We start from the raw sequence: 12,132 nt of genomic DNA, 5'->3' as shown, positions 1-12,132 counted from the left end.
TTTTTTTTTTTTTTTTTTTTTTTTTTTTTTTTTTTTTTTTTTTTTTTAATGTTAATATTACAAACACATTTCTTTTTACTCCCTCTTTGTAACATAGTTAAAATTAGGGAAGGAGCACACCTGATGTAACTGAAGTTGTAAGCCATGGATCTGATCAGCTGCGTGTGAAGCCTCTTCCTGCAAGTCATCCCAATCCTTTCTTGTTTGTTGAAGGCAGCTTGTTAGTTTCCTTATGACTTCATTCTGCTCTTGAACAGTTGCTTCCTACATAATGCACAAGAAATACTTCTGAAATGAAGACATTCTTACACCAGGAACCCTTAAGTTTGCTTAACACAAAGACAATCATGTCTTTGTGCTAACCAATATGGTTACATGGAAGACTTAATAAGCTCACATGAATAGACCAGAAATATTTCTGTTAAAACACAATACGAGGAATGATGAAAGAAATCTTCAGCTAATTGCAAAGAGATGAAGGCAATTAGATCTGTTCTGCATTTTTTTTTAAGCAAAGGATAAGATACTAATAATAAAAAAACTATTTTAAATGTTAAAGCTCTTATTCACGTAAAAGCAATTGATTTTTTCCATAGGCAACAAAGTTACTTATTTAGTACGCTCTGAAGTCTTCCCTATGTCATCTCTCCAGTCCTGTGAAAGAAAGCTAATGAGATGCGCTACATCATATTTTACAGTAATCACATCCTTTTCAATGTATTTCTCACCATCAGGAAACATCTTTTTCTTCTATTAGGATTTTGAAACAAAGAACACGTAAAGTAGGAAGCAAATATTCTTTGGATGCACTCTATCATTCACCTTTACACAGAAATGCTAGAGAAAGGAATTTTAAAATATCTTTTCAAATATTTTTTTTTAGAGGGAAAGGCATATGTAAGTTTAATAAAGTTCACCTTATCCTACTTAGTCATTTGTCCATACCAAAAAAATACCCCTAAAAGGCACAAAAAAACCCCAAGAGTAAATGATTTTATCATTTTGGAGTGGTGAGGAAGGAAGCCTGCGATACCATGTGAATGTTGAAGAATTTACCTAAGCACTTCAATAAAAATCTCTCAAAATAAAACTACTTTACGAACATTTCAAGCACTTACGATCACTTCAAGCAATACGAAGGCCTGAACAATGGCTCCACAAACAGGTAAAAGGAAGATATAAGTATTGCTTTTGGTAGCATATGTTAACAAGGTGAAATGCTTTTCAATACAAGCAATAATTACTTTGGGTTTTGCCTCCTACATTTTTAGATTTAAAGTGGTATTATTCCTGTTATTATGAAACATACCTGAAGCTGCATAGAGACTCTATGCTGGCTAAGTTGTTCCTGTAGTTCATCCATCTGCACAGTCAGTCTTTCAACTGCTTGCTGTTTCTCCAGAAATCTTTTCTCTAACTCAGCTATTCTAGTTTGACACATCTTATCATCAAGCTCATCACATTCTGCCACAGAACATACTGCAACTTCCTTCATAAAAAGAAAGAAAAATGATTTTAGCCACCAATACAAAGCATCATTTCCATTTTATGGCAATTCTGAATATAATTTGAGATGAAAGCTTAAAATTTGAGCAGATTTATTTTAAAAAAAAGAGTCAACATTTAAACTCTATAAATAAAGTTCCTGTTAAATGAAAGTTCTTAATTCTTTCTAAAATTCAGATACTTTTCCTCATGGGTAATTTTCACATGATACTTCAAGCAGCAGATGTAAACTAGGGAGATTTGTGACTCTACAGCACCAAATGGTTGTGAAGAGCCATGCTGACACATTTGGGGATATGAAATACATTCAAATTTACAAGTTGAGGGCACACTACCAAAATTAAACAAGGTTTTTATTTCTCTCTGTGATGACTGTTCTCTAGTTCACTCATAGGGTAGACTAGAAAGGGAACAGGAAAACGAACAGGAACAGAGTTCTTGATTTAAAATTAAACTCAAGTGCAACCAGCAATTGCAAATTAATATTCAATATACATTGAGTTTCTGTGGTGTTTAACAGCAAAACCAGAACTAAATGCAAAGAATAAATTGTTCAAATTAACAGTGCAGCTTCTTAGGAGCACTATCACTACAATTCTATTGGTAAAGACAGTACATTATATTTTAATAATGTTTTGTTCTTAATATACGAACCAATACAAGAAACAAGCTTACTTTTCAATTAAGTAAATCTTTCGAAGTTCTCCAGACAAGCTCTATGATTTTAGTCCAAATGCTTCTCTTACCAATCAATTTTGCAGCTATATATATATATATATATATATAACTATTATATATATATAATTATATATATAATTATATATATTATATATATATATATATTTACACACACACACATATATAAGCACCAGTTTTAGACTGCAAAATAGAGACATCACATCACTTAACATTTTATAGCAACGCACAATAGCTAATCTATCTATATACAGCATTTTATTAAGTTACATTCTTCATTCACATAGATATTAGCACATTTTACAAAATATATATTCTTTTACACTTACTTCAGCTGCTGGATGGATTGCTGTATCCTGGATGGGCAAATCAGCACTCCCCTGATAAATAAACAAAACAAACCACATCATGGCCATTTTTCCCAGGTACATAAGGAAAAGCATGATTATTTTGGAAATACGCTAAGCGTGAGCCAGCAAGATCCACGACAAAACAACACGTGACAGAAGAAGACTGACTTTAATGCTAAACTCCATTGATCATACATGGTCTCATAAATCATAGAATCACCGAGGTTGGAAAATACCTCCAAGATCATCCAGACCAACCATCCACCAATCACCTATGTTTTCCACTAAATCACACCCCTCAGTACAACACACAAACATTTCTTGAACACCTCCAGAGACAGCAACTCCACCACCACTTGGGCAGACTGTTCCAACGCCTGACAACTCTTTTAAAGTTTTTCCCTAACGACCAACCTGAACCTCTCCTGGTGCAACTAGAGGCCATTCCCTCCACTTCTATCACTAGTTACCTGGGAGAAGAGGCCAATCTCCACTTTGCCACAACCGCCTTGTAGAGGAGGTTGTAGAGAACAGTAAGGTTTCCCCTGAGCCTCCTCTTCTCCAGACTAAATAATCTCATTCCCTCAGCTGCACCCTGTAAGACTTGTGCTCCAGATCTGCACAGCTTCATTGCCCTTCTCTGGACATGCTCCAGGGCCTCAACATCTTTCTCATACTGAGGGGCCTGAAAGAGAACACAGCACTCAAGATGCAGCCTCACCAATGATGAGTACAGATGGATGATCACTGGCACATATACTTAATTAAGTACAACTGCTTCAAACATATTAAACTCTCGCCAAACAGAACATAAAGCAAAAAAGACATTAGCACTATTTAAAAGAAGCACCCCATAGCCTATCTTTATTTCAAATCAGCACTAAGTAATTTCTACTGACTGCTTTCTATGTAACATAGAAAGCAATTCCATTTGTTTTAAAAAGTAGGCTATTTCGACAGATGCTATAAGAGTTTTGTTTTAAACTTAAGCTAATACAAATTTTTTAAAAGTACTGTTGATGAAGTTACAGCATGTCTTTTTCCTAATGCTGACAGCTTAGTATGTAGCTTCCTAAAAGCCTTTGCAAACCTCACGTTACATTCAAGATCTCCTGAAAGTACTAGGGATACCTCCACTGCAGAACAGAGGATAGCACGCACAAATGATATCCTCCATCAGGTTTGCTAATACACTGATTTGATACTGTTGTATATTCTTATACCAACCGCTGGAGAGCCGCTTTTTATGCAGAAGGCACTGCCTCCCTAAAGCTCACAAATCTTCACAGAGAAAACATACCAAAGCACACTCAAAAAACAGTTTCTACATAAAGCCCCAGACTGAGATAAAGTTTGTGGCAGCCATAGTTACCTTGTAGCTTTTAGGGCTTGTGAAAGCACTAGCCAACCACTTCTGAAGCAAGAAATCCCCATTAAAGTATTGTTCAAAACTACGTTATTTTTATGACGAGAGAGAAAGAAAAAAGCATCCACAGCTGACAAAAATTTGCTTAGGAGGTAAAGAAAGCAACCAATCAATTCAGGCAGCTATCAGTAGATGTATGCTAATCTCAAGCTATATCACAGGCTATACGTTTCTATACTTGCTAACATGACTACCTTCAGCACTCACTAAAGGGCCACCTTTAGCAGGTCATTAGCACAAACAAACCGAAATACATCAGGCAAACCCACAGATTCATTTTAAAACAAGTTTGTCAACTGTAGTAATGTCTATGCTGGCTTGGCATGGCAGCATTTGATAAGAACATGCTCAAAGATTTGTCTTTTTCCTCCAGAAAAGGTTAAGTATTTGAGCCAGCAAACGTGACATGAAACCAAGTATTAAAAAGTCCTGATACTTCTGCTAATCTACTGTGCGCTTCAGACTGAATCTGCCATTTCATGGATCACAGCCAGAGATTCAGAAGCATGCCAAAAGAAGTTCAGTGCAGCAAAAGCTGGCACGATAAATTGAAATATTTCAACTACAGACAGCACCTGGACAAAGCAAGCCATCCATTCCATACAGTAAAGATGTTTAGATAAGATTCAGTTAGTGGGGGGAAAAAAAAGCTTTTTTAAAATTTTTTTTTCCGTTATTTATATAATTTTTTTTTAAAGTTAATTACTACAAATGCAAAAAGTCATTTCACTTGTGTCTCAGTGGCAGCCAGCTGACAGCACCGAAGAGCTAACACCCAATTAAGCAAAACAACCACCTGAGATACTTTCTATCTGCAGTTGGACTGAAGTGGAAACACAAGAAATACCAAGATTTACCTCTGTCTCTGTTGTTGTCTCTAGGAGGTTGGTGTCTTCAGCCTTACTCTCTACACCCTTACCGACATCACAGCCTGGGGCCATTACTGCGCGCTCTTCCTGTGGAACGTCATGCGTGTGGACAGACGAGCCCTTCCTCTTCGGCGTCTTTTTCTGCGACTGCGCGACATTGCTTTTTGCTTTGCGTTCTCTGAAGTGAGCAAACTGTGCATAAAAGATTGGAATAGATACAGGGAGAGGTAAACGAGAAAAAGGTAGCAGGACCACAAGATTAACACACTCATAGGTGACAAAGAATATCCCAGCTTGATAAAATATATACATCTGCAGAAAAACTGCTTGATCTTCTTACTTCCTACACATTCAGAACACACCAGATATCTGTGCAACTACACAAGAAATCTCACACTAGTACTGAAGACTCATTTCAATACAGGTGATATGCAAAGTTTCAATGACAATCCAGAATTACGAAGACAGATTAGAAAAGGAACAAATTGTTAATATATTAGAATCATTTGGGGGTGGGGGAGTAGGGGGGTAGGAAAGCAGCCTTTCTGCAAGACAGGCAAAAACAACAACCCTTAGAAATGCATCTAAACAGATCTTTGCCAGTCTAAGCATTAAGACTAAAATTAATGGAAGTGAATCCTCACGCTCCTTCCCTGCCACCCCCTTAAGAGAATACAGCAAAACTTCCTAGCCAGAAAGCAGACTACAGTACATAAATAGAAAATTAATTAAGCCAGGTCATTTTAATTTCTTCTGTTGAAGATTCAGATGCTCTACTTTATCAGACTATCACAGCACAGTGAAGCACGAGGGATTTGTAAAGAATGTCACTGGCAGAATTTATTACCAAACTTTTCTTAGCACCTTAAACTGCTTAAAAAGGATTATCTTATTTTCAATTCTAGTATTACATTTAGGCAGCACTTCCAGGCAGCATCTCCCTCACAGCATAAGTCCATGCATCCCCCTAACAGGGGAAAAAGCCTTCTCCAAGGTGATCGGCTACAACTACATTGTTAGCATATCCGTGATGAGATAGAACAGACAGTAAAAATGATGATGGGATGTGAACTGTAAAGTCCCAATTGTAAGGCTCTACTTGCAATATAAATGAGAATGCACCGTTTCTTAGCTTGGCTTTCTTGCAATACAGCAACACCACAGAAAAATCCTGTCACTTCCCGTGGCTCAGTTAGGTTCTCTCCTTACACACGTCAATTTCACTACAGATATTTCTGTCTGACAGCTTAGCTCAACAGATATGCAGTACCTACTCTCAGTCTGCTTAAAATGCGTATTTGCTGAAAAGACACCAGTTTCTTACCAGCATTTTAAGCTGTTTGGAAAGAAAGAGCCCTTTTTAAATTGATTATAATCTGTAGTTCTCATAGTTCTTAATACTGAATGCAGTTAAAGCAAAGATTGCCAGATGCTGTACTGATTTTCCAAATAAGCAAAATGGAAAGACAGCAAAGATGGTTAAAAAAGCTGTCATGAGACGAACAGCAACCCCTGAAACCAGTTGTTAACTCCAACATTTACTGATAGCGTTACATGTCAAAATAGCTATTGCACCAATTAAGCTGATAACATGGGCAACAAGGACAGAAGAGAACCTGCAAAATAATGGGAGAGTGGAGGAAGCTGATCAAGAAGATAAACAGGAGCAAAGCAATCAGAAAAGAAACAACAGGCAGAGAGGGTTCTCATCTTAGGCATCCATCAACGACTTCACAAAGTAAGAGCAAGAAAGATATTTGGGATCAAAATATCAAGATTTTCCATGACTGAAAATCTACACAAGTAGAAAATTTTAAAATACACATCTCAAAGATAAAAAAGCAAGAAACAACAACAGCAAGATCTACTTACTTTGTCATATTCACGTGCATTAAAAATCAGGAAAACAAAGTAAGTATTGCTTATAAGTAGAAACTAACTGCTCCAAAATTCCAGAGAAATACTAGAAAGCATCTGGGGTCCAACACTGCAGATTTCTGGAAACCATTGGGTGGGAAAAAGCGTTCTTATGGCATTACCAGGTTTCCAAAGCCTTTAATTGGCTATATGAATTTAAGACTCATTCCAATAGCACCATCACATACACAGACAAGTAACACAAAGTAGTGCATATGCACACGAAGAAAGTAGATGACAAGTGATCTATCCCTCACTAAAACAAGACCTCTTCATGCCCCTTTTGATGGGCCTGATTCTCGGTTTGCTTTCTAGCATAACCACAGCAGAGAAGGGTTTACTTTTAGCTAGAACTCTGTACACCACTGTCCTGGCAGCAGCAGTACATACAGCACACCAAGCAGCTCTTAGTGCAGAAGAACACTCTGCCTTTCCACACCTACTGGTGTATCTGCACCTCACCAGTAGCAGACAAGTAACAATAGCAAGCCGGTGGCACTAAGGCAGGCCCCAAAAGCTGTCTGTCCCCACAGTGGCTCACCACAGGGCAGATTTGCACCATGGCACCCTAAGTGAGCTGGCACCAAAACAAAAAGCCCAGAACAGAGTATTCAGGTCTTGTTACATTTCCCAATTACTGCTAACAGTACTCCGTTTATTAGAATGGAAATTTGAAGAACCTGACACAATCATTGTGTAGCATCTGCCAAATGATGTCAGCTTCCAACTAAAATAGAAGTTGGGATATTTGTTATAGTTTAGTGGTAGCTCCAAAGGCATTTCAGTGATAGAGTTTTTATTCTTATATGAAAATAAAGATTCAAGCACTGCTTTAAAGAGAAAAACACATACACAAACTCTTCCTAGGTCATTACTTAGCTAAAATCCATGGATGAGAGAGGCAACAAAATAAACAATTTGCATGTCTACGTTCAAGTAGAACCAGACATTTAGTTAGCATGACCACTCTCGTAGCAACCAATCGCTTACAATACCTGCCAGAAAAAGAACAAGGAAAAATGCTTCCTTCTGCTCTCTTACACAAGAGCTTCCAAAAACACAGGCTACCCAAAGGAAGTTCTGAGCCAAGTCACAGCCACATACTCCACCTACATCCACATCCAACTGTGGGCTTAAGGATCTGAGGAGGATCACTGAGTACGACAAAAGGTCCATCTCCTCCAGCTGGGCCCATTAGTTACAAGCTAGAACTCTCAAGTTCAAGCATGTAATTAAGACAAAAACCACAGGGCAAGCACAAAGAAATGCAAAAGACTAGCTGAACATACCAAGAAATTTACAGCTCATATTTGCTTTCCTGTCCCAAACATAATATCTTTGTGTTTAACAACCCCCACTAAGTATTACTTCCATTAAAAAGCCTTACTTCCATTTAAAGCCCTGGTGCTTTAAAAAAAAAAAAAGCCTTCTATTGCCCCCATTCTGCTAGATAAATAATGGAAGGCCATGATATTTTTGCAAGCAGAGGAAGCACTACACCCATTTCTGCCACTTCGTACAGTCTCCTCTCATATGGCACATTTCCATGCAGTGGCACTGAATGAGCTGCCAAGGATTTCTTTATTTCTTTTTAATGGTAAGATACAAGATATTGAACACCTTAGTTATTTAAAAATTTATGAAAAAAGAAGAACAAAACAAGTAGAAGATATAGCATTGCCTCCGCATGGAGAGCTTGCAACTTAACGCAAGTCTCTACTATTTTTTTTTTTTCTCCCAGTGACGAACAACAGCCATACAACAGTGGGAACTAACTTGTTCAAGGCAAGTACACAACACTTTCCTGTTAACAGATACTGAATTTACAGAAGCGCTACAAAATAAACCTGAACAGAAGCCTTGCTGCAGTTAATCTAACTTCCTAATCCGAGGAAGAACAGGCATCCCACAAATCTCTCATTTTCAACATTAATGCAAGAAGCTATCATTTTATCTTTCTCTGACAGAGGGCTGTGCCCTAAAGCACTTACATGGACACAGAGTCACTGAGCAGGAGCACAGCACCTAGCTGAGACCTGTGAGACCAGGAAAAGCCTTGCTGCCTGCACAGTGCCAGCAGTGCTCCTACTGCCACCTGGGAGGATGGTGCAGGCAAAAAGCCAGTGCAGGTAAAAGACGTATACAGCCAAGCTCTGCTCCACCATAGGGTGCAGAAAGCAGATTTCCTGGCAGGTGCCTTGCAGGAAGAGCTATGCCCCAGGTCTGGAGGACGCCACAAGGATAGCGCTGGCAAAGAGGCTGCAGCCCCTGAGGGGATGTGAGCTGCACGCAGCTCCACACCACTGCACGCAGCTCCACACCACTGCACAGCCCCTGCCAGCTCCTTCCAGCTACAGTCCCATTGCCATCCTGGCAGAGGGAGAGAAATACAGTATCAGAATACCCACACTGGAAGGGACCCATAAAAATCATCAAGTCCAACTCCTGGCTTCAAACAGGATCACCTAAAAACCAGACCATATGTCTGAGAGCACTGTCCAGACACTTCTTGAATAACAACAGCAACGTTGGTGCCATGACCACCACCTTGAGGAGACTGTTTCAGTGCCCAACTACCCTATTAGTGACAAACCTTTTCCACAGTGTCCAGCCTGACTCTATACTCTTGCAGCTCAATGCCATTCCCTCAGATCCTATCACAGGCAGCAGAGAAGAGATCAGTGCCTGCCCCTTGTGAGGAAGCCATCAGCCGCAATGGGGTCTTCTCTCAGTTCTCCCTTTTCCAGGAAGAACAAACCATGAGACTTCTCATATATTTTCTTCTCTAGAACACTCACCATCTTTGTAGATCTTCTTCAGAGGCTCTCTAATAGTTTTATGTCCTTCTTCGAACTGTGGTGCCCAAAACTACACATGCTACTCAAGGTAAAGCCACACCAATGCAGGACAAACACTTCCCTTGATTGGCTAGCAGCAGCATTGTGGTTGATGCACCCCAGACTACAGTTGGCCTTGCAGGCAGCCTGGGCACACTACTGACTCACAGTCAACTTGCCATCGATCCAAATCTCTTCGAGTGAGCTTGTTGCCAAGGGCTAGCATGCCACTGCCTCATTCAGCAGTAACTTCCGAAAGCATACAGCAGTACCAACTCAAAGAACAGCTGAAATACCGAACAAGCAGCAGCACAGCACCACAAACCAGCTTCCTGAACAGCAGTCACCAAAACAAAGTGCAAATCACAGAATGGCCAGGATTAGAAGGGACCTCAAGGATCACGAATCTCCAACCCCCTGCCACACACAGGCCACCAACCTCCACATTTAATACCAGACCAGTCTGCCCAGGGCCCCATCCAACCCGGCCTTGAACACCTCCAGGGACATGGCGTTGGTCACTCCCAGGGTTGGTGCACACCAAGCGCTGGCCACACAGGCGCACTCCGCAGCAATGTAAGGAAGCGGCGACGGCGCACACAGCCCTCACCCACAACCCTCCCTCGCCCCCAGCAGCCCTGCGGGTCTCACCGGACAGCCGGCCTCCCCAGGTCCGCTCTGGCCGCAGCCCCGCCGGAGGGACGCAAGCACGGCGCCGGAGCGGCACAGCACACAACACACAGTTCCCGTTCCCGGGGTTCTGCCCTGTAAACGTATTTCGACAAACGGCAGAAACGCGAGAGGGAAAAAGCAAACAACAAACACAACGCAAACAAACACGGACCCGCAGGGCAAGGAGGAGAACGCCCGCTCTCCGCAAGGCTGCTCCCCGCGGCCTCCGGCCGCCCCGCAGCCCCAAGGCCCACAGCCCGCAGAACAGCGAGGTGCCGCGCCTCACCTTAGCTCTGCCAGCCTCCAACTTGCGCGCCCGCGCCTCCTCCATCTCCTACAAGCCGCAGAACCCTACCGCTCCGCACGTCACACGGCGGCAGGCGCACAAGTTTCGGTCATGGCCGCCCCGCGGCTTTCGCCCCGCCCGCTCCCACTCAACCGGCCAATCGCGAAGCGGCAGCTGCGGACACTGACCAACCAGATAGAAGAGGTGGGCCGGCCCGCCGGGGAAGGAAGGAAGCTGTGCGGGAATTGGCGAGAATCTTACGTGCCCGGGGAGCCCGCCGGCCAATGCCGAGAGAAACCGTTATTCTCGCCCCGCCCGCTCCATCTAAGTGACTCCTGGGATTGACGGCGCCGAGCTGCGGCGCGCCCTCCATTCCGACCCGTCCCCGCTCCCTCCCCCGCCAATGCCCGCCCCACTTCAGCGGCCACCAATGAGAGGCGCCGCCTGCCGCGGCGCGCGGTCAGTTTCAAACGGAAGGCCCCGCCGTGGCAGGCGGGAATGAGCGCTGCGCCCGAGCCAATGGAGACAGGGGGCGGCGGCGCCCGGGAAAGCAGCCCGCCACTCAGCGGCCGCCGTGCTTCGGGTGCGTGGGCCGTGCATCCCGGCCGTGCTGTGGCGCGGTGCCGCTGCTCCATACTGCCCAGCTTGGTTGCGGTAGCTGGAGGAAACTTGCTAACGAGGGAGGAACACGGTGTTCTATTCTTTTAACGCTGAAGCTAACTAACTTCGCAGTCATCAGCCAAACCGGTGGTCTCTCCATCTGTTCAACTCGCTGAATCAGAACTAAAGGGCAACGCGAGAAAACACGTGCTTTAAACACATTTCCCACCCTAACTCAGTTCAGAGGTAATCTGTTGTTAAAAAACTGGCTTTTGCTTTCCAAGAAGCCTGGAAATGAAAATGCGTGTGGAAAGAATCACAGAAGATAGCATTCCCAGAATCAAAGAATGCTCTGTGTCAGAAAGAATCCTAGTCCCAGCCTTCTGCCATGATTGCTTGTCTCCATCATCCTCTACCTTGTTTACAAGGTCCCCTCAATTACTGCAAGGTCTCAATAGGTCTCCCCAGGACCTTCTCCAGGCTGAACAAACACAGCTCCCTCAACCTTTCTTCATAGAAGTGCTCCAACCCTCTTACAATCTCTGTGGCCCTCCTCTGGACCCGCTCCAACAGCTCTGCATCCTTCTTATGCTTGGGTCCCGAGCCTGGATGCAGTACTGCAGATAAGGAATAAAGCATTCTGTAGCAATCTCTTCGGTCTGTTCGGACATGTTATTTCTAAGTAAATATGTCACCATAAAACAAAAAGAAATAGAAAGAAATAGGAGAAGAAAAAAAAGAAAAAAGAAAAAAAAAGAATGAAAAAAAAGAAAGAAAAAGTAGACCAGTGAACTATACAGGGATATTGGACAAGAAAGTGAGAGAAGCTCCTGAGACAGCGCCTGGCCACCTCCTGCCCTATTAACCCTTGGCTATTTTCCCACAGGAGCATTTCGAGATGCTGTGACTACATAGCCAAGAAGCTAAGTTCCTTCCCAGTCACTGCTAGAAAAAGTGAGAGCCTGAACTATGA

General features: G+C 42.5%; 1 protein-coding gene across 5 annotated transcripts in view; it reads right to left on the bottom strand.

The window, feature by feature from the left end:
* PCNT (pericentrin) overlaps positions 1–10,668 on the bottom strand; it is a 95,062-nt gene extending 84,394 nt beyond the window's left edge. For all 5 annotated transcript variants that reach the window (XM_042821898.1, XM_042821899.1, XM_042821903.1 and 2 more), the window contains exons 1-5: positions 10,560–10,668; positions 4,836–5,039; positions 2,532–2,582; positions 1,310–1,489; positions 121–264 (exon numbers count right to left, since the gene is read on the bottom strand). In XM_042821898.1, coding sequence (XP_042677832.1) covers positions 121–264; positions 1,310–1,489; positions 2,532–2,582; positions 4,836–5,039; positions 10,560–10,604 — 624 coding nt within the window. In that variant the 5' untranslated portion in view covers positions 10,605–10,668. The remainder of the gene's footprint in view (positions 1–120; positions 265–1,309; positions 1,490–2,531; positions 2,583–4,835; positions 5,040–10,559) is intronic.
* Between the last annotated feature and the right edge of the window lie 1,464 nt (positions 10,669–12,132).

Source organism: Centrocercus urophasianus, unplaced genomic scaffold (assembly GCF_019232065.1).
Source record: "Centrocercus urophasianus isolate 14NV4802_14NV808 unplaced genomic scaffold, USGS_Curo_1.0 seq_20, whole genome shotgun sequence".
In the NCBI taxonomy this organism is placed as follows: Eukaryota; Metazoa; Chordata; class Aves; order Galliformes; family Phasianidae; genus Centrocercus; species Centrocercus urophasianus.
The sequence above is the reverse complement of the archived record's forward strand: the minus strand, read 5'-3'. Positions and strand labels throughout refer to the sequence as shown.